Source organism: Ursus maritimus, unplaced genomic scaffold (assembly GCF_017311325.1).
Source record: "Ursus maritimus isolate PB19 unplaced genomic scaffold, ASM1731132v1 scaffold_4, whole genome shotgun sequence".
Taxonomy (NCBI): Eukaryota; Metazoa; Chordata; class Mammalia; order Carnivora; family Ursidae; genus Ursus; species Ursus maritimus.
In genome coordinates, this window is record NW_024426552.1 from 27,748,434 (window position 1) to 27,773,642 (window position 25,209).

A 25,209-nucleotide genomic window follows, 5' to 3' on the forward strand; every position below is an offset into this window, starting at 1 on the left:
CTATCTATCTATCTATCTATCTATCTATCTATCTATCTATCTATCTATCTATGGTGTAGATCCATACAATTCATATCGATCCAGTTCCTACTGACTAGAAATAATGTATGTGCATGTTTGGAGCCTTTATGTCTATCCCTAACCCTCTCACGAACTCCCCTCCTCCTTTTTGGAGGCTCAACATGAGCGAAACCAGGGGAAAAAGAGCTATAAGGTTTTTTTCTTTCTTTCTGTTTTCCTTTCTTTTTTATTTTTTTATTTTTTGTTATTGTTTGTGATAAGTTTCAAATTAATTGGGGGAAATAACTATAGGAAAAGACAACTATCAGCAGATTAAAAAGGGCAAATTTAAAATGATGGCAAATTAGAAAAGTAAGCATAAAACCCTTAAAATCAACAATATTTTTCAAATAATAAAGTTTCATTTCCAGGAAAGGAAACTGTTGTTCCCGGGGGAGGAATTCTCTTTATCAAGTTGTGTGTATCTGAAATTAACAGAAGACAGAAACAAAGTTAGGGCCTTTCAAAAACTATGTAGAGAACCCTTTTCACCACTGGTATTCTTACTTAATCCTAGAAATTTAGCTTTCTATTGTCTGCCTTGGAACTTGTCCTTATTCTGATAGGGGAAGTCATTCTTTCTTGATTTTTCTTGATATTAGTATTAGTAGTATTAGTAATAGTACTGCTATTAGAGGTAGTCGTAGCAGCAGCAAACACTTAGAAATGCCAAGCTCAAGTCTGTTTTACCTGGATTAATTTATTTAATCTTCACATCACATCATATTGTAGATGCTATTACTACCATTTGACATTTAAAGAAACTACAGTACTGAGATAGTCATTTACTTGCCCAAAGTCACATCGACATTAGAGTTCATACTCCCAAACAACTTCACTATATTATGTATCCTTCTCTTTTTAGATTATCCTAAATTATGGTAATTAATTTGAAATTTCCCCTTTTAGAAAGACAAAGGGCTATCTCTTAAATTTGTATGTTCTTAAATTTGTAATCTTACTTCGTGTTTGTCATGTAATGGCTAGATGAATGGCTGGATGAGTAGATCTCTTTATCAGTGACACCTACATGTATACAGCAGTTGAGTGTTTACAGGGGACTGAAGGCTTACTCATGGAGGTCCTAAGTCTCGAAAAGTTTCCAAAAGGTCCTCTTGGTATGAAATATAGGGAACTGCCCAGGGAATCAATTGGTCATAGTCATGATTTGACTGTCCGAATCATTAAATCTTACTTACCATATTGGAGTAAAAACACCCACCATATGAAAGGCTTTGGGGGAATAAGTAATATATACATCACAAAACGTATACATTTTAAAATCTATACCAATCATTTCGCTGGATGTAAGGCGTGAGGGTGCTTATTACCTGAAGGAAGGTAGTGACAAGACTGTTTTCTATTTTGCCCTAGACACCCAAGGCCCAGGCAGTCTCTCCGCGAAGCCGCTACGCAAGGCTGGGGGGAGCCAGGTCACTGCCCACCCCCAGGGCTCTAGAGTGAGGATGGCGATGGGGCGCATAGTATATCACTTCACTACCAGCTGCTCACCTAGGGGCAGGTGTGCCAAAACGGAACTAAGTTATACACCTAGGCACAGGATGCGGCGGGAAGGGGGTCGGGCTCCGGGTGGTCCAGGTGCGCCCCGCCCCTCGGGCTGCGCTTCCGGCTCGACGCTCCCCGCTTGTCCGCCGCTCCCCGCTAGTCCGCCGCTCCCCGCCCCTCCGCCGCCCCCCGCCGAGGATACCTGAAGGAACAGCTCGTAAAGAATCTCTTCCCGTACTCGGGCCTCTAAATTCCCCACAAACACCGTCCTGTCGGCCTCCTCCTGAACAGGGAACATCCCTCCGGTCTCAGCCCGAGGATGGAGGAGGTCTCCAGACCCCGCCCCCTCTCGTCGCTTTTCTGCGCCGCTCAGAGTAGGGTAGCCGGGCCGGCGACAGGAGCGCGCGCGCCGGGGGCGGGGCGAGGCTGCGGGGCCACGCCCCCCCGAGCCTTGCGGGGCCGCACACCGCACCGCCACGCTGCCCGGGATCTCTCCCGGACCCTAGAAGAGTGAGTGAGAATAAAAAAGATTACCGGGCTCGGGGCTTTGTCCTCTTGCTTGTGGAGTGCCTTCCATTTTCCTAGGCACAGCATTATTAATTGACTTTGGATTTATTCAATCAACATTTTCAATAAAATGTCTGTGGAGATGTTTTAAGACTACTAGCTGCAGTACTGGAGCTCCCAGGTTAATGGGGGAAGATTTGTTTCCAAAGAGTGAATGAATAAATCATGAGGAGTTTGAATTTATATTCTATGTAAAATACTTTTTTGAAAGAATAAATCCATGCTGCATGGATATGTATGTGAAATACAATAGAGTCCTAGAATTAAAGTTTATTTACCCAGGAAGCGCGCCCTAGAGAAGTATTTGAAAATGGGCACAGAGATTTTAGGTGGACTCCAGAAGGCATTTGAAAACTTGAGAAAATGGCTTCTACCGAGGAACACTACCGAAAGTATAGCAAGTTTTGTGACTGAAGCCAGAATTTTTGAGGATAGCTGCGGGGCGCTTGTAGCGGGATCCATTGATTGTATCTTGTATAAGGGCTGTACTTTGTATACAATTGAGGAGGGTTAGGAAAAAAAAAAATCCTAAAAAAAATAAAGGTAAGTAAAAGAAAGGAAGAAGAGGGGCGCCTGGGTGGCTCAGTCATTAAGCGTCTGCGTTTGGCTCAGGTCGTGAACCTGGCGTTCTGGGATCCATGGGCTCCTCCGCTGAGAGCCTGCTTCTTCCTCTCCCACTCCCCCTGCTTGTGTTCCCTCTCTCGCTGGCTGTCTCTCTCTCTGTCAAATAAGTAAAATCTAAAAAAAAAAAAAAAAAAAAGAGGGACGAAGAAAACCCACTCAGATTATCAGTAGTTGGATAAATGAACTGTCAACTAACTGTTCACTTGGCTTCCTTTCTGAAGAATCCATATGTCTATGAAAGACCCTGAAATTATCCTGTAAATATACAGTAATCAGGACATCATTTGGCTATTAGTTAGGCATGGTGATAATTCATTTTGCACTGAGGAGTCATGCGAGTTTATTTGGTTGGTGGACCAAAAAAACCACCATCTTTTCTAATGAAAAGGAACACATCTTTGGAACCCTGATTTCTAATTTAACTCTGACATTAATTTTATTACTTTAAATAAGTAATTTCACTTTTTGGAATTCAAGTTCTATTTCTTAAAGAATGGATTGGGCTAACGTAGTTACAGTACTTCATTTTTTGAATGCTAGCTATGTGCCAGGCACTGTCTTTAATCCTTGGGAAACAAAGGTTAAGTATGCAGATCTGTCCTTCTAAAGCTTTCAGCATAATGAGAGAGACAGACTTCCCATACAAATAAATACAAAATGATGTGTCGGTAACTTCAGTAGTCACCTTCTGTTGATATCCTAAGTATTTAAGTCCTGTCTCCATTTTTCCTTTCTTTCCTCTGTCATCAACATTGTTGTGGTAGGGTAAGAGGGAATTAAGGAAACTAGCACATTGTAGTTACATAACAAATATATGTTAATAAATGAATGGACACCTGAAGGTCTCAATTATGTGTAAAACTATTGATTTTTTAAGTTCATTTATCTCATAAATCTTATCCAAATGAATATATTTCCTCTTTAACTTCCCCTCAGTCACAGCTGATCTAGGAGTCGGATCTTCAGGTTTCATTGTAAAATTTTCAGTGCACGTATCTGATTGTGAATGATATAAACCTTTAGCTGTATTTATAAATTATATATATATATATATAATATATATAAATTAACAGTTATGTTGTGTTGTTTCACTGAAGTTTGCATCATACTTTTTTTTTTTTTTTACAAATGTGTGTGATTTTGGTGTTCTTATCACATCCTCTTTTCTTTTGGCAGGACCTGAGTTTATGGTGCTTATACTTTTAGAGTAACTTTTTTAATGTTACAAGCTTTGAAAGTTAGCTATGCAGTTAGCTGTTTATTCAGTTTGACGTAAATATATATCATTTTTCTAATTTAAGCTTACTGCATTTCCTAACTTATATTGAATGAACACATTGTAATAAACCTAGCAGTAGCTAAAAAAATTATTCTCAGCATTTCCTGGACCATTACTCAAATATAAGATTTAATGGGTTAAATGCATGGAACACTATAAAGAATTAGCCTTCCTTCACTCATATCAGGATGTTTTACACTGCTAACTTTATCTATTCAAAAATGAAAATGTTTATATATATATAACATGTGTAAAACTATAAGCCATGTATATAAATCTATCTGTCTGTCTGTCTATCTAAAACTAGAGCTTCTTTCTCCCTTTCTTTGCCCAGCTGACTCTAACTCTCTTTTGTAGTTCAGCCCACACAGCATCTCCTACAAGGCTTCCCTGAACTCTGCACCCTAGATTGGCTGGCTGCCCTGCTGTGTGGTGCAATGGTTCCATAGATACACCTTTTTCAAGCCCTCCTCACTGTGAATTGCTATAGGGTAAATATATTTCAGTACCTATGTAGATGTATCATAAATAGTTATTGACATAATACAGTTTGAATAAATGAATGTCTCTACTTTGTATGTCCCACTACATTATGCCTGGAAATCAGTACATGCTTAATAAAAGTTGCATAAATGAATGAGTGAATGGAGAAATTTGATAAATTAGTGTTAAGGAATTCTAGTGGATGCTTTTCCTAAAATTGACCTCACGTTTGTCTTCACTTTTTTCCTATCCTCATTTTTAATTTATTCTGATTTTCCTAACCATATTTGTCCCAAGTAAATATAGCTTTTTTGTTTGCTTTACTTGTATTAGATGCTTATTGTAAAGAAATATTTTTAATGTTTAAAGAAATAAATAAAAAAAATCCATAAATCTATCATGCAGAGACAAACATTTTGGAGGAGAAACGTCCTAACTTTGATCTATGCATATATATGTAAAACATATTATAGTAAAATAAATTTTACTATACATACTTTTTTTTTAGCTTGCCTTTTCTCTCCTTGAACTACATAATGGAGACTTTCTATACCAATTAATATTGATTTATCTATATTAATTTTAATCCACAATATGTGCATAGACTAATCCCCCACTGTTAGACATTTACATTGTTGCCGTTTTTTAGCCATTATAAAAATGCTGAGATTAACATCCTTGCTCATATGTCTTTGTGCACATGTGTTAGTATTTCTGTGGAAAAATATCTTGGGTGTTTGATTGCCGAATCAAAGGGTAAGACCATTAAACATTTTGACACATATTGCTAAATTATACAAAAATATTGTGCCAAAATATATTCTGATAAACAATGACTCCTCCATCTCAGTATATACTACTTAACTACCTATTATAGTTACCTGTAAAGTGCTTGGTACATAAGGCTCAATCAGTTTTATATCTTCATCCTTATCATCCTCATCATCCTCATTATTACTTTTATCATATTATTTATATTGTATCCATGTCTGTAAGCTTAAAATCATTTTTTATTTCGAAAGAGGACTAAATAATCATGGAACTATTCTCTTACTAAACTGTAGATATTTTATATAATTTGCCTTCTCAATATTTTGCTAGTTAATGCAATGGACATTAATCTCAATTTTATTGCTATCGACAGTAAGTAAAAAATATGAAAACAGCATAGTTTTTTATATTTTGAAACTCTGCTATGTATTGTACTGTCTTAAATGCCAAGTTGATATTTTCAATATGAGCTCTTCAGAGTGGTGAATATGAAAATAACATATAAGATTAATATTTCAATGTCATCGAAAGCACAAAATAAAAGAAAAATTATATGTTAAATAGGAAAGATTTATTTTATAAGTATAAACTTGTTAAGAATCTCTTTTAACATATATGACTTTTTTTTTTTAAAGATTTTATTTATTCATTTGAGAGAGTGAAAGCACACAAGCAGGGGGAGAGACAAACACACCACTGAGCAGGGAGCCTGCTGCTGTGGGGCTCAATCCCAGGACCTGGAGATCATGACCCGAGCCAAAGGCAGATGCTTAACCATTGGAGCCACCCAGGCACTCCATGTATGATATTTATATTACCTTTCTTCCCTCATTCTAAAATGATGTGGTTTATTCCTGTCTTTGTTAGAGAAGTACATTGGTGGTCTCCAGTCAAGTTATAGTAGTGGACTCCTAAAAATGAAGTCTCACATAAAATCCCTAGAGATCAACAGTTCAAATTGATAAATTTTAAATTTTACATGGTTTTTAAATGAATACCTCCTTTTGTTTGTGGATTCTTTGAAATACCTCCCAGACCTCCATTAGTTTCTGCTGATCAATGATATGAATTAAGCACTTCTGTTCTTAAAGTATCTTTGGAAATTTATAGAGACTTGAATTCATAAAAAACAAATTTAACTTTTGAACTGATAACATGTGTACTTAAACCGGTTCTCTGTTTTCCGGACCTTTAAAATCCATTGCTGGAAGGAAAATAAGGGGGAAAACGAAGTAAACATGTGAAAAAAAACTGTAATTTAAAAATGTTGTATTAAAAACAAAAAATATTTTTTATTTTCCAGTTGTAGAACCCAAGGACAAGCTAGCATTTTGAATTTTAAAATAGCCACTAAGTTTGGGTTATAAAATTACACAAACATGAAAAAGTCATATTTTATATTTGACAGCTTGATGGATATGGATTTTATTATTGATTTTATGGTATATGAAGACAACTTAGTTTGTAATCAAAGTGAACATAAACCACAACATTTTCTGACTCTTTCCATTTCTAGCATTTTTTAACATCACATTTGCTCTAGGCTTTCAACAGACATATTCTTCTTGACCACTTCTGAAATCTTGAGGTTAAGAGGAATAAAGAAAGATATAATTACTTTTTCTTTCCCTTAAATTTAACTTGGGCAGCTGTTTGTGACTTCTTAAGAGTCTTGACTTAAAAATCCTCTCACCACCACAAGCCAGATAAGAGAAAACAAAACCACCTTACCTTTTCTATGAACAGGGAGGAGCAAAAGATCAGAATCTTTTATGCTAAAACCTACCAGACTCTGACAATCTTACCAAAGAGAAACCTTAATGAATTTCGGAATTTCTTTCTTGTGGAATCTGGGTGCTGCTTTTCCTTTTACTGGATTTCAAATGAGAGTATACATTTTTCTCTGTTTGATGTGCTGGGCAAGATCTGGTAAGAACTGAATAATTTGATTTATCTTACCAAATTGTGTGTAAGATAATCAGCATGGTCTTCTGATTCTGGGATAAAGAATTTTATGACATAGTATGAAAAAAAATAGTATGATTTGGGTACTAATTATATCAAGTGGGTAATTATGAAGAAATCTTGTGTATATATACATATGTGTGTGTGTGTATGTGTTTCTTAAATTGTATATTCTGTATTTTATTTACTTTCCAGAAAATTAATAACTAAAAATCCTTTTATAAGAAGATGTACATAGAGAACAGAAATATTCAAAAGAAAGAATAATTCAGTAATAGGGAAATTAATTCAATATTTGAAAATCATGACTTACTAAACATCTTGTTTCAATTTCAGTGCTCAAGTAATCTTACTTTTGAGGAAACTCTTTACATAATTGCCAATTGCAAAGCAAACAAAGTAAACATATACTACAACTTTTTTTTTTGACCTATTATGTTAAAGTGTAACAAAACGCAAACTGGTTTATAGTTATAAAGTAGAACTTTATTCTCTTGGTTTACTGGTTTATGGTAATAAAGTTTATTAATGTTAGTAATATCATTTACTTCTTTCTGGTAATAAAGTAGAACTAGAACTACTTGTTCTACTTTATGATAATAAGTAACATATTTAAAACTCATGATGAATGGATTTTTGTGCCTTTGCAAAGGCAGATGATTTTCTTTGTTTTAAATTTCCTTTTAAAAAAATTCTTGAATGCACCCTTGAATAACCTTAAAATATCACGTAGAAATTCAAATTATTTCTTGTTTTTTTCAATTGGATATTTGAGTTAATCAAATTCTAGAAATGTTTGAGTTTTATATTCAAACACAGAATCTAAGTGATATTAATATACAGTTTATTATATTTTTCTCATGTAGACGTTTCTTGATAGGCATTTTATATTTGTGTAATGTATGATAGTGGCATCTTAATTTAGAAGTCAGAGAAATTTGAAGTCCAGGCCCCTAACTTTGTGTCATTTATAGTTTACATCATTTTTGTATTCTGGTTTATACTCCAAACTCATGTGGCAAAATTTCTAAGATGATTGTTTTGATTAGTAGTTAGGAATTACCTAAATTTTCAGTTGGGGAAACTCTGATATAATTACTATGTATGTTTCTGTCTCTGTTGACTGAAATAGAACAGCAGGCCCTTTAGATATTAATGACAGTAAATAGAAAATAAGGAAATTAAAGATCAGTTATTCTCAAAATCATTTGTAACCCATGCAGACTTTTAGTCCTCCCTCCCATTTTCCTCAAAATCCCACGTGCCTAGGAAATTGTTGAATTTTCAGTAATTAATTTCCTACAATTATGTTTTATTCAAATTTTAAATCCCCCTCCCTTCTCCACTAGAGATTCTGATATGTGCCTCTTCAAGAGTCTGTCTCACACTCCTCAACATGAAAATCATTACATGATTACATCTGCCTTCAAAAAAGGAAAAATATTCTAAAAAACCAAGGTTATCAGATGTTTTAAACATTTTTAAATGGAGGGCCATACTGTATCTTTTCAGCTCTGTATCTGCTGTATCTATTCAGCTGTGTCATTATAATATGGAAACTGCTGTAGACAATTCATAAACTAATGAGTATGGCTGTGTTCTAATAAAATTTATTATAGATAATAACATTTGAATTCATTGCAATTTTCACATGTCACAAAATATTATTATTTTAATTCTTTTCAGCCATTTAGAAATGTAAAAACTGCCTTACCTTGCCAGCCAGATTTGGCCCTGAGGCCATAGTTTGCCAGCTCTCATATTCCAGTAACTTGGAAGAGATGTTAAAGAAACTTAATTTTCTTTCTCATTTTACAGTTGAGGACCGTGAAATTCAGAAAAAATGGAGTCATTTTTCTAAGATGATAACACTTATAATATGCAATATAAAATACTCGGGAATCTTGTTTAAAGTACAGATTCTTATCCACAGGCTGGAAGTGAAGCCCAAGATTCTGCAATTCTGATAAACCCCCAGGTGATGCCTGTGGGTATGTGGGACTATACTTGGAGTAGAGAGAGTATAGAAATTTATAGAACGTTCCTTGGCAGGCTTTGTAGGGCAATGATCTTTCTGAAACCAGAGGCACTCTGAGCTCATTGACTCAACAAATTCATCATTTTTCTCTAAGTTGTATAAAAATTTATATAATTGTATAAAAATTTTGTAAAATTTGTATAAATTTGTGTAATTTGTATTTAAAAATCTTTCTGATGTGACTAGTAATTTATTTCTACTGATTTGCTAAGATCACATGGCTACAAGCAACTTTAATTTATTGTACAAAAGTTTTTTTTAAGATGAGCTTGACCTGCAAGAACATGGAATTTGCATTTAAAAGACCCAGATTCAAGTCCTGGTGGCTTGTTATCTCAAGGCCAAATCACTTAACATCTGTGAACCTTAGCTTCCCCATTTTTAAATGAAAGTAAAACTCATAATACTGTCTCACTGCATTGCAAAGCTCAAAGGAGGTTAACATAAATGTGTGATTTGGTCAATTATAAATTAGGTTAGAATACTCCATTGTGTTTTCTTCCATGTACATTTTCTCTGTAATTGTCTCAGATTAATTTCCAGGTGTAGGCCTTTACACCATACAGTTGTGGTAGACCTGTATGGACCATGGGTATCAGAATCCCCTGGGTTATGCATTTTAAAATGCAGATTTACCTACCAAATCAGAATCTCTGGGGATGGCACCAGGAAACTACATTTTGAACAAACTTTCCCAGTCATTTTTACCCTCACTTTTAAACCCATGCTTGAGAATTCTTGATCTAAAGACTTCTCAGACATTTACTTTATTTTGTTTGTGTAGTCAGCTTCATTTCCACAACTTTCCAAACATTTGCACAGTTGGAAGAGTTTCTGGTGGAATATCTTGGTTACTTATGACTTGTTAAATAGTGTATATTTTCTGAATGTGCTTTGATTGTTTCAGAACCAGAAAATTAAAGATACTTTTACCTCTTATTTCGCCTTCTGCCCCTAGCTTTCAGAGATACTAAAGTTCTATTTACAGTTTTGTGTCTTAACTGACTCTATGGCCATATAAACCTCTGTTTTTTTTAGGCATCAGGTCAGTCTGTTGTTTTGTACCTGACATTTTGCTGGCCCCAAAAGGTCTTCATTCTTTTTATTACACATGAATAGAATTGAGCTAGTGAATTTATGTTGCTCAACTGTTTGCATAATAACTTGTGCCATGAATATAGTTATACTTTTCAGACGTCATTCGTGAATGTTCTGTTGCTTCTAATTGTGTGATCTTTCTTCATATACGAAATGAGGGAAAGGATAGCAAATATAAAGCAGCACAGTGCCTGACATGGAGTGAGTGCTAAATAACCATTAAGCATTATTACTGTCGCTGATGGTATAGTTACAGCTGTTAATAAATATTTATTGTAGGTTTTTTCCAGTTTGGGGTCCTTATGAAAGAAGCGTCTATGAATTTATAAATATTATGGACAAGTTCTTTTTTTTAAAAAAAGATTTTATTTATTTATTTGACAGAGAGAGAGCAGGAGAGCACAAGTAGGGGGAGCATCGGAGGGGAGGGAGAGGCAGACTCCCGCCTGAGCAGGGAGCTCGACGTGGGGCTCGATTCCAGGACCCTGGGATCATGACCTGAGCCAAAGGCAGTTGCTTAACCGACTGAACCACACAGGCACTCCAAGTGCTTTTACTTTTCAAGGGCAAACAATTGGAAGTGATTTTTTTAGGGTCATAAAAGTACATATTTAACATTTTAAGAAACTACCAAACTGTTTTCCAAAATACTGTACCATTTTGTCACTTCCTTCAGCAATGAAGCATGCTTCAAGTTGCTTTACACATTCACCTATATTTGGTTTTGTCAGTCTTTTTAATTTTAGCCATCCTAGTACGTGTATAGTGATGTATTATTTTGGTTTAATTTATATTTTCCTGGTGACTAGTGATGTTGAGCATCGTTTCTAGAGCTTATTGGCCATTATACCATTGTTTGTTAAGTGACTTCAATTCTTTTGACAATTCTTAAACATTGAGGTGTTGTGTTTTACCTGTATGTGTATATAAACACACATGTTCCCCTGCCCTACACATTCTGGACACAGGCGACTTTCAGGCATACATATTGCAAGCCTGCATATTCATATTCTTAACAATGTCCTTTTAGGAGCAGACATGTTTCATTATGACAGTGTCCAATTTATCAGTTTTTCTCTTATGTGTCACACTTACTGTAATCTTGTTGGAGAAACCCTTGCCTTCTTCAAAATCATTAATATTTTCTCTCAATATTTCAGACACATAGCCTGCTCACTGCCAGAAAGTGAAGCTGAATCAAAGCAAGCAGAATTGAGAGCATGAGAAGGAGACAAGATGGGTCTCTTTTACACTAGAGCTAGTTTAGCTCGCTTAAAATTAAATATGACCCTTCTAGGGTCTCTATTGAATGTCCATGATGTTCTTTAAGGTCTTTCTACTCTGGCTAGTGAGAATGTCATTGTCTCCCAGAGCATTTGTGACTTTTAGAATTGTTCTGCTTAGAGCTCTTTGTGGAATGTCACCCTCTGCCTGTGTAGGCTTGTATCCAGCAACCTACTCGTGGGGACGCCTCTGAGTCCCCGCTATTTCAGAGCTCTGCCTCCACACAACTCCTTCTGTTGCAGCACTTTCTGATAGAAATTCTAGTTGTTTTACCCTCCCTAAACTCTGATCTTTCTCCCCAGTTTGGTAACACCACCATGCTTCCCTTGGGTCCAAACTTCCTGCACGGCAGGAAGCTATGCCAGGCAGAAAGCTATTAGATTATAGTGTTCAAATAATTTATTTCCTTTCTTTTAGACATCACAGTTCTGAGCCCTTTGTTGTCCAGTGTCTAAACTTTTCTATATACATTTTATCCAGTATTCTAGCTGTTTATAGAAGTAAGAGGAGTCTGGGTATCTTTCATGGCAGGAATTGGATTCTATAAAATTTAATTGTGATAAACCACACATAAAAATTACCATTTTAATAATTTTTAAGTGTACGGTTCAGTGGTACTAAGTACACTGACAATGGTGTGCAACCATTGCCACTATCCATCTCCAGAACTTTTCTATCTTTCCAAACTGAAACTATTTACCTATTAAACAGTAATTCTTCATTTTCCTCTCTCTGCCAGCCCCTGGCAATGTCTTTATGTCTCTATTTGACAAATTTAGGTACCTCATGTAAGTGGAATCATGTCTTCAGAGTTCTTCCATGTCGTAGCATGTGTCAGAATTTCCTTCTTTTTTGAGGCTGAATAATATTCCATTGTATGTGTATACCAGATTTTGTTTATACATTCATCTGTTGATGGATACTTGGAATGCTTCCTTCTTTTGGTTATTATGAATGATGCTGCTGTGAACATAGGTGTATAAATATGTTTGAGTCTCTGCTTTCAGTTTTTTTGGGTGTATACCCAGAAGTGGAATTTCTAGATTATATGGTTATTCTCTTTTTAATTTTTTCAGGAACCACCATACCGTTTTCCATCCCCATCAGCAATGGACAGGGTTCCAATTTTTCTGCATTCTTGCCAGTAGTTGTTGTTTTCTGTTTCTTGATAGTAGCCATACTTTTTTTTACCTTCAAATCCTAATAGATTTGAAGTGGTATCTCATTGTGGTTTTGATTTGCGTCTCTCTAATGATTAGTGATATTGAGCATCTTTTCATATTATTAGCCATTTGCATATCTTTATCTGTGTGTCCATTTAAATCTTTTGCCAATTTTTTAATTGGTTGTGTATTTGTTGTTGTTATTGTCATTGAATTATGGGAGGTCTTTATGTCTTCTGGGTATAAATCCCTTATCAGATATATGATTGGTCAACATTTTCTCCCATTCCCTGTGTTGCCTTTTCACTCTGTTGATAATGTCCTTCAGTGCACAAAAGTTTTTAATTTTGATGAAGTACAATTCATCCATTTTTCTTTTATTCTCTGTGCTATTTTTGGTAATGCTCAAAAAGTCATTACCGGATCCAAAGTCATGAAGTTTTCTCTTATGTTTTCTTCTAAGATTTTTATGGTGTTAGTTCTATCCTGTCCTTCTTTTTCTCTTGTAAGAATTTTAACTTAGAGTCTATTTTCTCTGATGGAAGTATAGATACCCCAGTCTGTTCTTTCCCTACCCCACAACTGTATTGAGGAATAATTGACAAATATAATTGTGTATGTTTAAGTTGTATGATGTGATGATGTGATGCACATATACATTGTGGAATGACTCCCAAGATCAGGATAATTAATACATCTATTACCTCTCATAATTAACACTTTTTTGTGTGTGTGATGAGAATGCTTAAGATTTACTCTCAGCGACTTTCAAGTATGCAATATTATATTATTACAGAACCAAATAGATAGTATCATATTATTAACTATAGTCACCATGCTGCATATTAGATCCTCAGAACGTACTCATCTTATAACTGGAAGTTTGCACCCTTTGATCTGTATCTCCCCATCCATCCTTCCCAAACCTCTGGTAACCACCATTCTATTATCTATTTTTATGAAATTGGCCTTTATTTTATTTTTTTAGATTCCACATATAAATGATGCTATATAGTATTTGTATTTGTTTTTCTCTGTCTGGTTTATTTTACTTAGCATAATGCCCTCTAGGTTTATCCATTTGTTGCAAATGGCAGGATGCACTTTTTTATGGCTGAATAATATTCTGTATTATTCACATATATATATGTGTGTATATATACCACATTTTCTTTATCCATTCGTTCACTGGACATTTAGATTGTATTTCTGCTCTCTTTTGGTAACTTTCTGCATTGAATATCTTTTTTCCATCCTAATACTTTCAACCTATGAATGTCTTTAGATGTAAAGTAAGTCTCTTACAGATACCATATAGTTGGATACTGTTTTTTTTTTTTTTAAGATTTTATTTATTTATTCGACAGAGACAGAGACAGCCAGCGAGAGAGGGAACACAAGCAGGGGGAGTGGGAGAGGAAGAAGCAGGCTTCTAGTGGAGGAGCCTGATGTGGGGCTCGATCCCTGAAGGCTGGGATCACGCCCTGAGCAAAGGCAGACTCTTAACGACTGCGCCACCCAGGCGCCCCTGGATGCTGTTTTTTTATCCACTCTGTCAATCTATTTCTTTTTATGTGGGGGTTTAATCCATTTACATTTGCAGTTATTACTGATAAGGAAGCACTTATTTTGCCATTTTGTTGTTTTTATACTTATAGCTTCTTTTTGCCTTTCACTTCCTCTATTACTGTCTTCTATTTGTGTTTAGTTGATTTTTTGTAGTGACATGTTTTGATTCCCTTCTCATTTTCTTTTGTGTGTATTCTACAGATTATTTTCTTTGTGATTATCATAGGGATTACATGTAACATCTTAAAGTTATGACAACCTTTCTTAAATTGATACTCAACTTAAAAAAAAAAGATTTCAATAAAAACTTAACTTTTACATAAATAACTACTTCTTTACAGCTCTGCTTTCCTCATTTTCAGTTATGACACTAATTTTATCCTTATATTGCATAACATTAACATAGATTTATGATTATACTTATGCATTTGTCTTTTAAATTCTGTAGAAAATAAAAAGAATTATAAATCAAAATTGCAAAAATACTGTTTTTATATTTGTTCATACATTTGCCTTTTCCACAGCTCTTTATATTTTCATATGACTTTAAGTTACTGTCTAACATCTTTTCATTTCAACTTGAAGGTTCCCATTAGCATTTCATGTAGAGCAAGTCTATGGTAGTGAACTCCCTCAGCTTTTGTTTGTTTGAGGATATCTTAATTTTGCTCTCATTTTTGAAGGACAGTTTTGCTGGTTATAGAATTCAAGGTTGAAAGTTTTTCTCTTTCATCACTTTAAATATATAAATATATCATCTCACTGCCTTCTGGCCTGCAAAGCTTCTGCTAAGAAATCTGACAATCTTATTGGGGATTCTGGTAAGTTTTTGATACCTAGAACTTTATTTTTCTACTCCTAACATCTACCAGAATTGAGTCAGTTCCATGTTTTTTAGTTAGTTCCATGTTTTTTAACATATACTGGTTAACAGTTTTTTTTATCATTTTGAAAACTTTTGTTTTTATTTTCTAATAGTAATATTACCAATGTAATCAGCTATATGATGTCCCAATAAAGCTAAACAAAATGAAACAAAACAAAAACGTATTCCCTCAGTAGCATTTGACTTAAAGCAGTATTACTCACACTTGTGGGGTCAGGTGGGGGAATTGGTTAGGCAACACTGCTCTTCTTTGATTGGGTTCACTTACATGTTTTGCTTTTGACTGGTCGTCGGTTTGCTGGGGGCGACTAGCACAACCAGCAACTTGGCTCTTTTGTCCCTCTCTCTCTCCTCTTCTATCAGGCCAGACCAAGGATATTTTCATGGTGATGGCAGAAGTATGAGAGGCCAGCCCCCCAACATGCAAGCCCATTTCAAGCCTCTGCTTGTGTTAAGTCTACCAGGGTCCTGTTTTCCACAGCAGGTTATTTGTTTGTGCCCATATCAAGAAGTGAGGCAAGTCACCCATTTATGATGGTAGAAGAATGACTCAAAGCTACAAGGCAAATGGCATGGATTCAAGAAAGGGTGATGAATTGGAGCCACCCATATAATCTAGTACATCAACCAGCTTTCCTTTTTTTTAATTTTGTGTAGAATATACCTCCCCATTTCTTTAAAATTTCCTGTGTACTTCTTTTAAATGACTCATAGCTAAGTGTCATTTAGAAAAATTGTTTAATTCTAGTTAGTTAGTTAGTTAAATTAAACAAAAAATTGTTTAATTCTAGTTAGTTAACATACAGTACAATGTTGGTTTCAGGAGTAATTTTAGTGATTAATCACTTGCTTAAAACACCCATTGCCCATTTTCTAATGAAAGCTGAGATTCTTTGCTTTTTAATGGGCAATTTTTATCCAGTTACATAACTGTATATATCATATATATTTTTTCTCTAGTGTAATTGTGTCATTTTGTTTCATGTTTTTTACTTCTATAGTTAATTTTTTCATTTTCTTATCTTTTGTATATATGCACTGTTTGCTATACCTTTTTTTTAGTGTGTACAAAGTTATGGGTACTGTTTATATAGTACAGTGGTTAACATTTAAGGTTTTCAATATCTTTTTAAAGCCACACTTATCTATTCATTAAAATTTTAAAAACTGACATCTTTTGAATCCCCCAGTTAAGGAATTTTTGTACCACACTTATTTTCTCTATACTCCTTTTAACCTATGTTCCCATCTTATTAGTATATTGACTTATACTAATATTTAAATATTCTTAGCAAACATTTGAATAAGAATGCCTTTTGATATTGCATGTATGTTTTACTCAGTTTTATAATATATACACTTATATTGGTGTCTTTCCTATTTCCATATAAACTTTCAATCTTTTTGTAATGAGTTTCTGTGGATCTTATCTTCAGTAAACTTAGCATTTATTTAACAGTGATGATGTCAGGAACTCTATTATGTCATTTATGAGTGGTGTAGTTTAGGGAGGATATAAAATCATTAGACCACAAACTTTTTCACTTATAACTTTCATTCATTGGACTTTTATCTGTCTAATGTATTGTTTTGGAAGACAAATCTGAAGTCATCATGACTTCATTCCTCTATTTTAACATGGATTTTCTGCCTTGATGTTTTTAGGATATTTTTCTCTTTCACCAAAACCCAAACTAGTTTCTAGGAAGCCTCTTGGTGAGTCTGATTAACTGATTTTCTCTATATTGTGATGAGTCTTTTCAGTTTGCACACCCTGGAATGCAATTATTTCCTTAGTGATTGTAACTGCAACCCTCTCCCTCTCCAATTCCTTCCCACCCCAAGAAAACAATGATGATTTTTAATTTGAATCATCATTTTCTGTCCCATATCTATGTTTCCCTTCATAATTGAAATCTTTCTTTTTGTCAGGTGAGCATTCCATGATTTAGCACATGTAATGTGAATTTTTATTCTATGATTGCATTTTTTCTTTTCTTGAATTGTAGTATCTCATTATTCCACTTTTCATTTTATGCTATTGTTTTTTTACCTTACCAAATTTTCTGTTAATGTCCTCCTAGGGAGGACACGATTTTTCTTGTATTATAATGAGAGTGCTATTGAATTTTCTGCAATTACTTCTACATCTGGCAACAGATAATAGATTGCTCTGTTGATTGTTTCAGGTGATTTCTGTCCCTTACTTTATCAGAGGGATACTACTCTTTATTCCTCATTACTCATCCCAGGACCAGGTAAAATCTACCTTGGCTTGGAGTGGACCAACAGTTTGGATATACTGATTGCATTTGGCCTTCTCAGAGTTTCAGCTGATGGAAGCATTTCAGATGGTGGAAAGATGGATGTACACAATTCCCTATGCAATTTGTATAGTGTAGTAAGCAGTGATATTGCACTGTGGTTTGATTTATTTCTCCTCTCCACTTCCTCATTCTCTAGTACTTAGGACAAATGAAGTTTGTTTCAATGTTTTCACTTGTCTGAGTATCTCTCATCTGTTAACCTGGGAATTAATTGTGCTTCTCCTTCACTGCCTTCCCCCTTTGTCTTCTGAATAATTGTGACAAAATCACATATATACTTTCCAAACTAAAAGGTAGATTGTAATTTGTGCATATTATTATGGATTTATCAAATACACATTATATGTCTGTAGTTTTAAATATATGTATATGTAATACATATTTATATTTATTAAATATATTTGTAGTTTACTTAATCACATCATTGTTTCTGGGCATTTAAATCACTCCCATTTCTTCAGTCCAAAAATAATATATATTAGTTCATTTTTATATGTTTAAATGACTATTTTCTTGGGACAAGTTCTTAAAAGTAGAATTATTGGCATGAACTATATTAACAATTTTTTGAATTTTTGATATAAATGGACAAAATCGTTTCCCCAAATCTTTTAATAAGTTAAACTTCCTAAAATAGTACATGCATATGCTCATTAAAAAATTGGGATTATATGCTAATTTTGAAAGAAATTACAATTCTGAGAATTTATGAAAAAGAAAATTAAAAAGCAGCCACTGTTTCACTGCCTAGGTATGACTATTGCTATTGATTTGGCTTAGTTATTTCATTCTGCCATACTTCTCTCTAGGATAAATGGATGGATAGATAGATACATAGGTAGGTAGGTAGGTAGGAAGGTAGGTAGATAGATAGACAGACACATAGGATACACACATCGATGAAAGTACTATATGGTGATATTTAAGATGTTTTAAGTTTTTGTGCAATTATGCATAAGCCTGTTATTAATGTTTTTACACTTAACACAAATCATTTATTTCATTAGTGTAAATCCTAGGAAGAAAATAAGGAAGAACACATATTTTTAAGATTATGTGTCTATATAATTTCAATTTCAAAAGGATGTTGTATCAACTTATGCTCTCAGAATCCATGTATATGAATATTTGTTACATATTCCTTCACAAGTATTAAGTATTAAAATGATTTTTTCTTTTTGTTCGATAGGAAGAAAATGATACCTTATTGTTTTGATTTGTATATATTTGATCACTAGTTAGATAAAATATGTTTTCTTGAATGATTATTATACATATATATTATCCTGCAAAATTTCTGTTAAAGCTCATAATCTATTTACTTTTATTGGTGTGCATAATACTTTCTTTACTAACAATGTATTTTTTTAAAGATTTCATTTATTTATTTGAGAGAGAGAGAAAAAAAGGGAGAGAGGGAGGGAGAGAAGAGAGAGAGCAGGAGCATGAAAGGGGGAGTGGAGGAGGAGCAGAGGGAGAGTGAGAAGCAGACTCCCACCCAGCAGGGAGCCCGGTGTAAGGCTAGATCCCTGGACCCTGAGATCAGGATCTGAGCTGAAGGCAGATGCTTAACTGACTGGGCTACCCAGGTGCCCCTTTACTAACAATATTAATGATTTAAGTGACACCATTGCTATTTTGTACAGATAAAAAATAATTCTTAATTTTTAACCAATCATATTTCTGTATTTTATTTAAAAATTTTGGATGCTTCTTGTTCAAAGGGCCTTTTTACATAATCAACACATTAAACATTGTAGTTACGCAGAGTTTTATGTTGAAATACTTATGAAATAAAATCCTTCCTCCAAGTTCAAATCTGTTCTTTGTTACGGCCATAGGAATTGTATCAAATACTATCCCAGTACTCAGCTTGACTAACTTTTTTTTTCTTATTTCAGAGAATAAAAGATTATGCCTTGAATTCTCTCAGCTAAGTATAAAGGATTCCTTCAAAGATTTGTTTGTTCCCCAAACGGAGATTTTCTTGATGTTGTATACAAGGAACAACCTCAACTGTGCTGAGCCACTGTTTGAGCAGAGTAACTCACTTAATGTGAATTTCAATATAAGCAAGAAAACAGTCTGGCTTATTCATGGTTACAGACCAACGGGCTCTGCTCCCTCATGGCTTCAGCGCTTCCTAAGGATTTTGTTGAATCAAGACGATATAAATATAATTGTAGTAGACTGGAACCGGGGTGCTACAACTTTTCTTTACAACAGAGCAGTTAAAAACACCAGAAAAGTCGCCATGAGTTTGAGTGGATACATTCGGAATCTTTTGGTAAGAATTTTATATATTGTATATGTTTTACAATATATAGTGTTTTATGCAATACCACAAAGTGGTAGTAAGAAATACTTTTTTCCTATACACATTAGGAATTATTGCTTTGATGTGCTAACATTTACAGCCGTTTTTAATGTGTGTAAATGGATAAATTCCATACCTCGTTATGAAGTGTCTTATTAAAAAAAAATCTTAAAGACTCAGTTATAATGTTTTGTCTTAAAATCTTTTAAGATTTTAATTTTTTTTAATTCCACCTATACTGACATGATGTTAGGGTAGTAATTCCATGTAGAACAAGGGGGTAAACTATATAATCATTAGGTTCTTTAGATATCTTTTCTAAGGTATGGCTAATATGTTTATAGTTAAGCAAGTGTGAATTGGTCAAAGTGAGGGAAAAACATCTTGAAAAGTAGCAGACTTCTGCCAACTTTGGAGGCAAGTCTTAGTACCATTCAGATTTGTCCAGCATTTAGGTGCAGGGTTGGGGCGAGTCAATTACATTCAGGCCAGTTTTAGGTCATCTGCAGTTTGAATGATCTACATTTACTGTGTCAACCCATACGGAGATCAGTGTCTCTTCTAGAGAGAGATGTGGTGGTGATGTGCACTTGAGAGAAAGAAGGGTGATTTCTGATTTGGAACATTCTTGGGCTTGAAATCTGCTTTGAGTTTTGTTGTGCTGAATTTCCAAGGCTCTTCTGAAATTGGGCAAGCTTACCAGAGCCAAGAAGCAGTTTACATGTAGTGGTCAGGAGTCAGACTGAAAGAGTTCAACGACAAAATCTCTCTCTTATCTTCTGTGTGACTTTAAGCAATTGCTTAACCTCTCTGCCTCATTTACTCATCTATACATTTGGGATAACCAAACTTTATAACAATATTTTGTATAAGTATTAAATGAAATTAATTATTGACCAGTGCCTGACATATAATAATCATTAAATAAAACCAGGATCAGTATAATTTTTACATCCCCACATTTGGGCAAAAGCAAACCATCTCTCGAGAGAGACAGAGGAGGTAATTGATTCATCTGTTCTTAGAGTCTATAAACTGCATAATTGATTTTTGCTTACAGCAGTGGTCTTTTCTCTAATAACATGTATTTTAAAGTGTGGGAAATATGTATGTTAAACATTCATAAGTCTTTATATTTAGGAAAAAGGATAAAAAGCTTAATAACACTAAAGTTGAGAGTGATGCTCCCTTGGGTTTCTGGGCATTGCTCTGAGGAATTTGAAGAAAATTAACACCTTCTACCTGGAAAGCCTGGATTTAGTTTCTCATTGGCAGTAAATGTCCCACATCTTTCTACAAGGCTCTAAAATGTGTTCAAAACTTGAGCTTGGAATATTGGATTCCATGATTTTCAGCTTGTGATTTAGGAATCCATGATCACACTTGGAATCTATGAGTCTCATTTTATCATCTCTGAAATGAGCATTCTCATTTCACACTCTGTCAGTCTTCTTAGTGATTTTGACACAATCTGATCAGAAAAAAACAAGAAGGCAGGTTAGTATATATTTTGGATTTAAACAGGCCTGGACTTGAAGTCCATCTTTTTCTTTTATAGTAATAAGTATATGTGGCTTTGGGCAACTCATTATCAAACCATGTTATTCAACATTTAATAAGTGCCAGGAATAGTTTGAGACAATAGGATAAAAGTAAATATCTCATAAGACTAATGTGAATATTAAATGTGAGATTTACAAAGCACTTATTCAAGGTAAAGTACCCCATAATGTCTACTACTATTATAACAAAATTCTTTAACTAAAGGTATTATTTTGCATCTACTAGTTTAGATAATAGATAACAAAGGTTTTTAAAAATGTACTGGTATTACTAAAAACGTATAGAGAAAAATCAGATCTGTTATGGAAAATGTTGAACAAAGATATAGTTGTTTTCAAATTATAAAATCCCATTCTCCATCTCCCAGAAATGTATTAAACTAGAAAAAAATAATGAATTCTAGAATATTGATGCGCAGGACATAATTTGCGATTTCTGAAATGAAAATAATAACATTGCATTTTCACTTGCAGAAGCATGGAGCGTCTCTTGATAATTTTCATTTCATAGGGATAAGCTTAGGGGCTCATATTAGTGGATTTGTTGGAAAGATATTTCAAGGTCAACTTGGAAGAATAACAGGTAAAATATTTTTGATAAAATGTGTTTAGCATTCTTTAAAGCATCAGAAGTTATTTTATTTAAAAGTTATCAGGCACAATAATTAAGCAGTAGAAATGATGCAATTTTTTTTCTGTATTATATTCAAATGCTAGTCTTTGCTTTAGTTAGATTCTAAAGTCTTGTTTCTTGTTTAGTTCTTTTTTTTTTTTTTTAAAGATTTTATTTATTTATTCGACAGAGATAGAGACAGCCAGTGAGAGAGGGAACACAAGCAGGGGGAGTGGGAGAGGAAGAAGCAGGCTCATAGTGGAGGAGCCTGATGTGGGGCTCGATCCCATAACGCCGGGATCACGCCCTGAGCTGAAGGCAGACGCCTAACCGCTGTGTCACCCAGGCGCCACTCTTGTTTAGTTCTTAACAGAGTTGAAGTGCTCCTATAGAAAAGGGAGGTAGAAGATCAATTTCTGCAACCCTGTGTGAATTTTAAGGACACATTATTGTAACAATCCAGAGGAAAATATGACCCATAAATATAAAACTTTTTTCATGTATTAACTAAATATATAATCTGTACTTAATTTTCAAACTTCGACACATTTCTATTCTTTTAAGAATTTTATTTGAACTCCAGAAGAGAGAATCAGGAGTTGATATCCAAGCTTGAGAGAGTCTAGATCTGATACCCCTCAAATTTTCTTAACAGAGTTCCTGCGTCCAGAAAGCCTAGTAACCAAGTAATGCTGACAGAGATTTTCATGCTTCCATTTGGTAATGGTGGTGATTTTAGAATAGAAAGATCGTATCCCTCCCCAATCAATTCAGCTTTTTAATGACTATTGAGATCTGTGTCCATAGAAGATTTATAATGATTTCAAGTGTTAATAAAAGTAATAAGTAATAGAGTGTTAAGTTAAACAAAGGGGGAGGGGAGAGGTGAATGAATTGCATAGATAGGATCTCTACAAACCTTAAGTATACCTACAAACCTTAAGTATACCATACTTATTTATTCTGATCAATTTTAATATTATCCCCATTATACAGATGTGAAAACAGGTTAACTGAATGAATGTAGGGGGAGGGAGTCAAAAAGTTTTTAAAAGCTAAGCCAGGATTTAAACAAAACTTTCTAGCACCCAAAGCCCATTCTGTTTCAACCACCATAGTAATCCTACTTTATGCTAAAGTGTGTTTACTCACACATTAGTCCAGTTCGCTTGGCTCCACTGGCCAAGCAACCATCAGGGTTTAAAAGTCCAGCAAATGTGGTAGGTCTATATCAGAATTATTTATGAGAAGAGAAGTTTTGGCCTCATTCAGTCAAGTGGGCTAAGTAAACTCGGGATAGGAGAAGGGCTTGAGATGAGCAACATTATATTTTACTTTTTAAAATACCTTTTTTGAGATGATTGTATCTTCCATGGCATAAATGTTCTGAAGTTGTTGAATTTTACCTCCTTCCCATCCCCTCGCCTTTTTGACACATGCCAGTAGGTCATGAGCCTAGAATTTCTATTTAAAATTTCAAATATGGGGTGCCTGGGTGGCTCAGTTCATGATCCCAGGGTCCTAGGATCAAGCCCCATGTAGGGCTCCCTGCTCAGCAGAGGGTCTGCTTCTCCCTTTCCCTCTGCTGCTCCCCCTGCTTGAGCTCTCTCTCTCTCTCTCTCTGTCAGATCAATAAATAATATCTTAAAACAATAAATAAAATTTCAAATACACCAGAAATAATATCTATATTCCATGGAAGTCTGATACATTTTTCTGTGTGTATATGGGAAACTTTTGTGAAAAATGAATGATAAAATAATAATATGTTTTATGCCACAGCCCAAATTTTATTTGGCACTTAAAAAATCATTTTCGAATTGTAGATAGATCTGGGATGAACTAGTAAGGCATGAGGTTCAAGACAGGAGCAGGATATTATTCATCCCCCCCACCTCAGGGCTGTAGTAGTTATTTGTTATTAACTATAAAGCTACTACTGGTTTATCCCTAAGTACTTCTTAAATAAAAATGCTAAAAAAATAGGGGTGCCTGGGTGGCGCAGTCATTAAGCGTCTGCCTTTGGCTCAGGGAGTGATCTCAGCGTTCTGGGATCGAGCCCCACATCAGGCTCCTCCGCTGGAAGCTGCTTCTTCCTCTCCCACTCCCCCTGCTTGTGTTCCCTCTCTCGCTGGCTGTTTCTCTCTGTCAAATTAATAAATAAAATCTTTAAAAAAATGCTAAAAAAATAAAACGTACAGTATTTTGTTGAGGCATCTCTAAGTGTGGCTTAACACTAGATTGTTGATAAACTGACGGTTGGTAAAAAGTATCATTCAAATAATGAAGATATTTGCTATTCATCCAATTTCATTTATCTTAATATTAGTTTTTGTACAAGTTTAAGGTAAAACTACATAGACATGCTTATAATGTAATAATAATGCAAACATATGATCTAATAAACACTGTAATAGGAATTGATTAATTGATTGACAGTTTCTTTCTTGAATTTCAGGTCTTGACCCTGCTGGGCCAAAATTCTCTGGAAAATCATTTAATGACAGATTAGATTACACCGATGCCAAGTTTGTGGATGTCATCCATTCTGATACCAATGGTAACAATGCAGGGTTTATTGCTTAATTATTTGAAAATGAAAAGCTGTAGACATTGGGGAAGAGGAGAACATAAAAGGAGAAAGAGTAGTGGGTAAAGTGATGATGAGTCTGTAATTATAAAATGATTGTTTCCCAGAAATGACATTTCTTGGAGTTCATGATGTCCTAGGGTGTCAAATGGCACTTTTTGCCATCAGCTTACCTTTTTCAGGTTTCAAGGACTGTCATATCATCCTAAAAAATTGAAACTTGAGGGGCGCCTGGGTGGCACAGCGGTTAAGCGTCTGCCTTTGGCTCAGGGCGTGATCCCGGCATTATGGGATCGAGCCCCACATCGGGCTCCTCCGCTGTGAGCCTGCTTCTTCCTCTTCCACTCCCCCTGCTTGTGTTCCCTCTCTCGCTGGCTGTCTCTATCTCTGTCAAATAAATAAATAAAATCTTAAAAAAAAAATTGAAACTTGATAAAAAAAATGCTTCATCTTGTTCATGCTATTGACAACTTCTACTGATCCCAGTTTCCTCACATGCTTCACATT

The 25,209-nt window shown here is 34.7% G+C and overlaps 2 protein-coding genes across 5 annotated transcripts in view; one reads left to right on the forward strand and one right to left on the reverse strand.

Moving 5' to 3' along the window:
* The window catches only part of RBM11 (RNA binding motif protein 11), an 11,617-nt gene extending 9,706 nt beyond the window's left edge, over positions 1–1,911 (reverse strand). Inside the window, exon 1 of the mRNA XM_040621096.1 lies at positions 1,769–1,911. Coding sequence (XP_040477030.1) covers positions 1,769–1,864 — 96 coding nt within the window. The 5' untranslated portion in view covers positions 1,865–1,911. The remainder of the gene's footprint in view (positions 1–1,768) is intronic.
* A 127-nt stretch (positions 1,912–2,038) lies between these two features.
* Positions 2,039–25,209, forward strand: part of LIPI (lipase I) — a 60,507-nt gene continuing 37,336 nt past the window's right edge. For 2 of the 4 annotated variants that reach the window (XM_008701737.2, XM_008701734.2), the window contains exons 1-4: positions 7,170–7,219; positions 19,522–19,907; positions 21,974–22,082; positions 24,571–24,672. In XM_008701737.2, the coding sequence (XP_008699959.1) occupies positions 7,174–7,219; positions 19,522–19,907; positions 21,974–22,082; positions 24,571–24,672 (643 nt within the window). In that variant the 5' untranslated portion in view covers positions 7,170–7,173. Of the gene's footprint in view, positions 2,077–6,049; positions 6,091–7,169; positions 7,220–19,521; positions 19,908–21,973; positions 22,083–24,570; positions 24,673–25,209 lie in introns of those variants that run through there. The other 2 variants (XM_040621097.1, XM_008701735.2) reach the window with 2 other exon arrangements.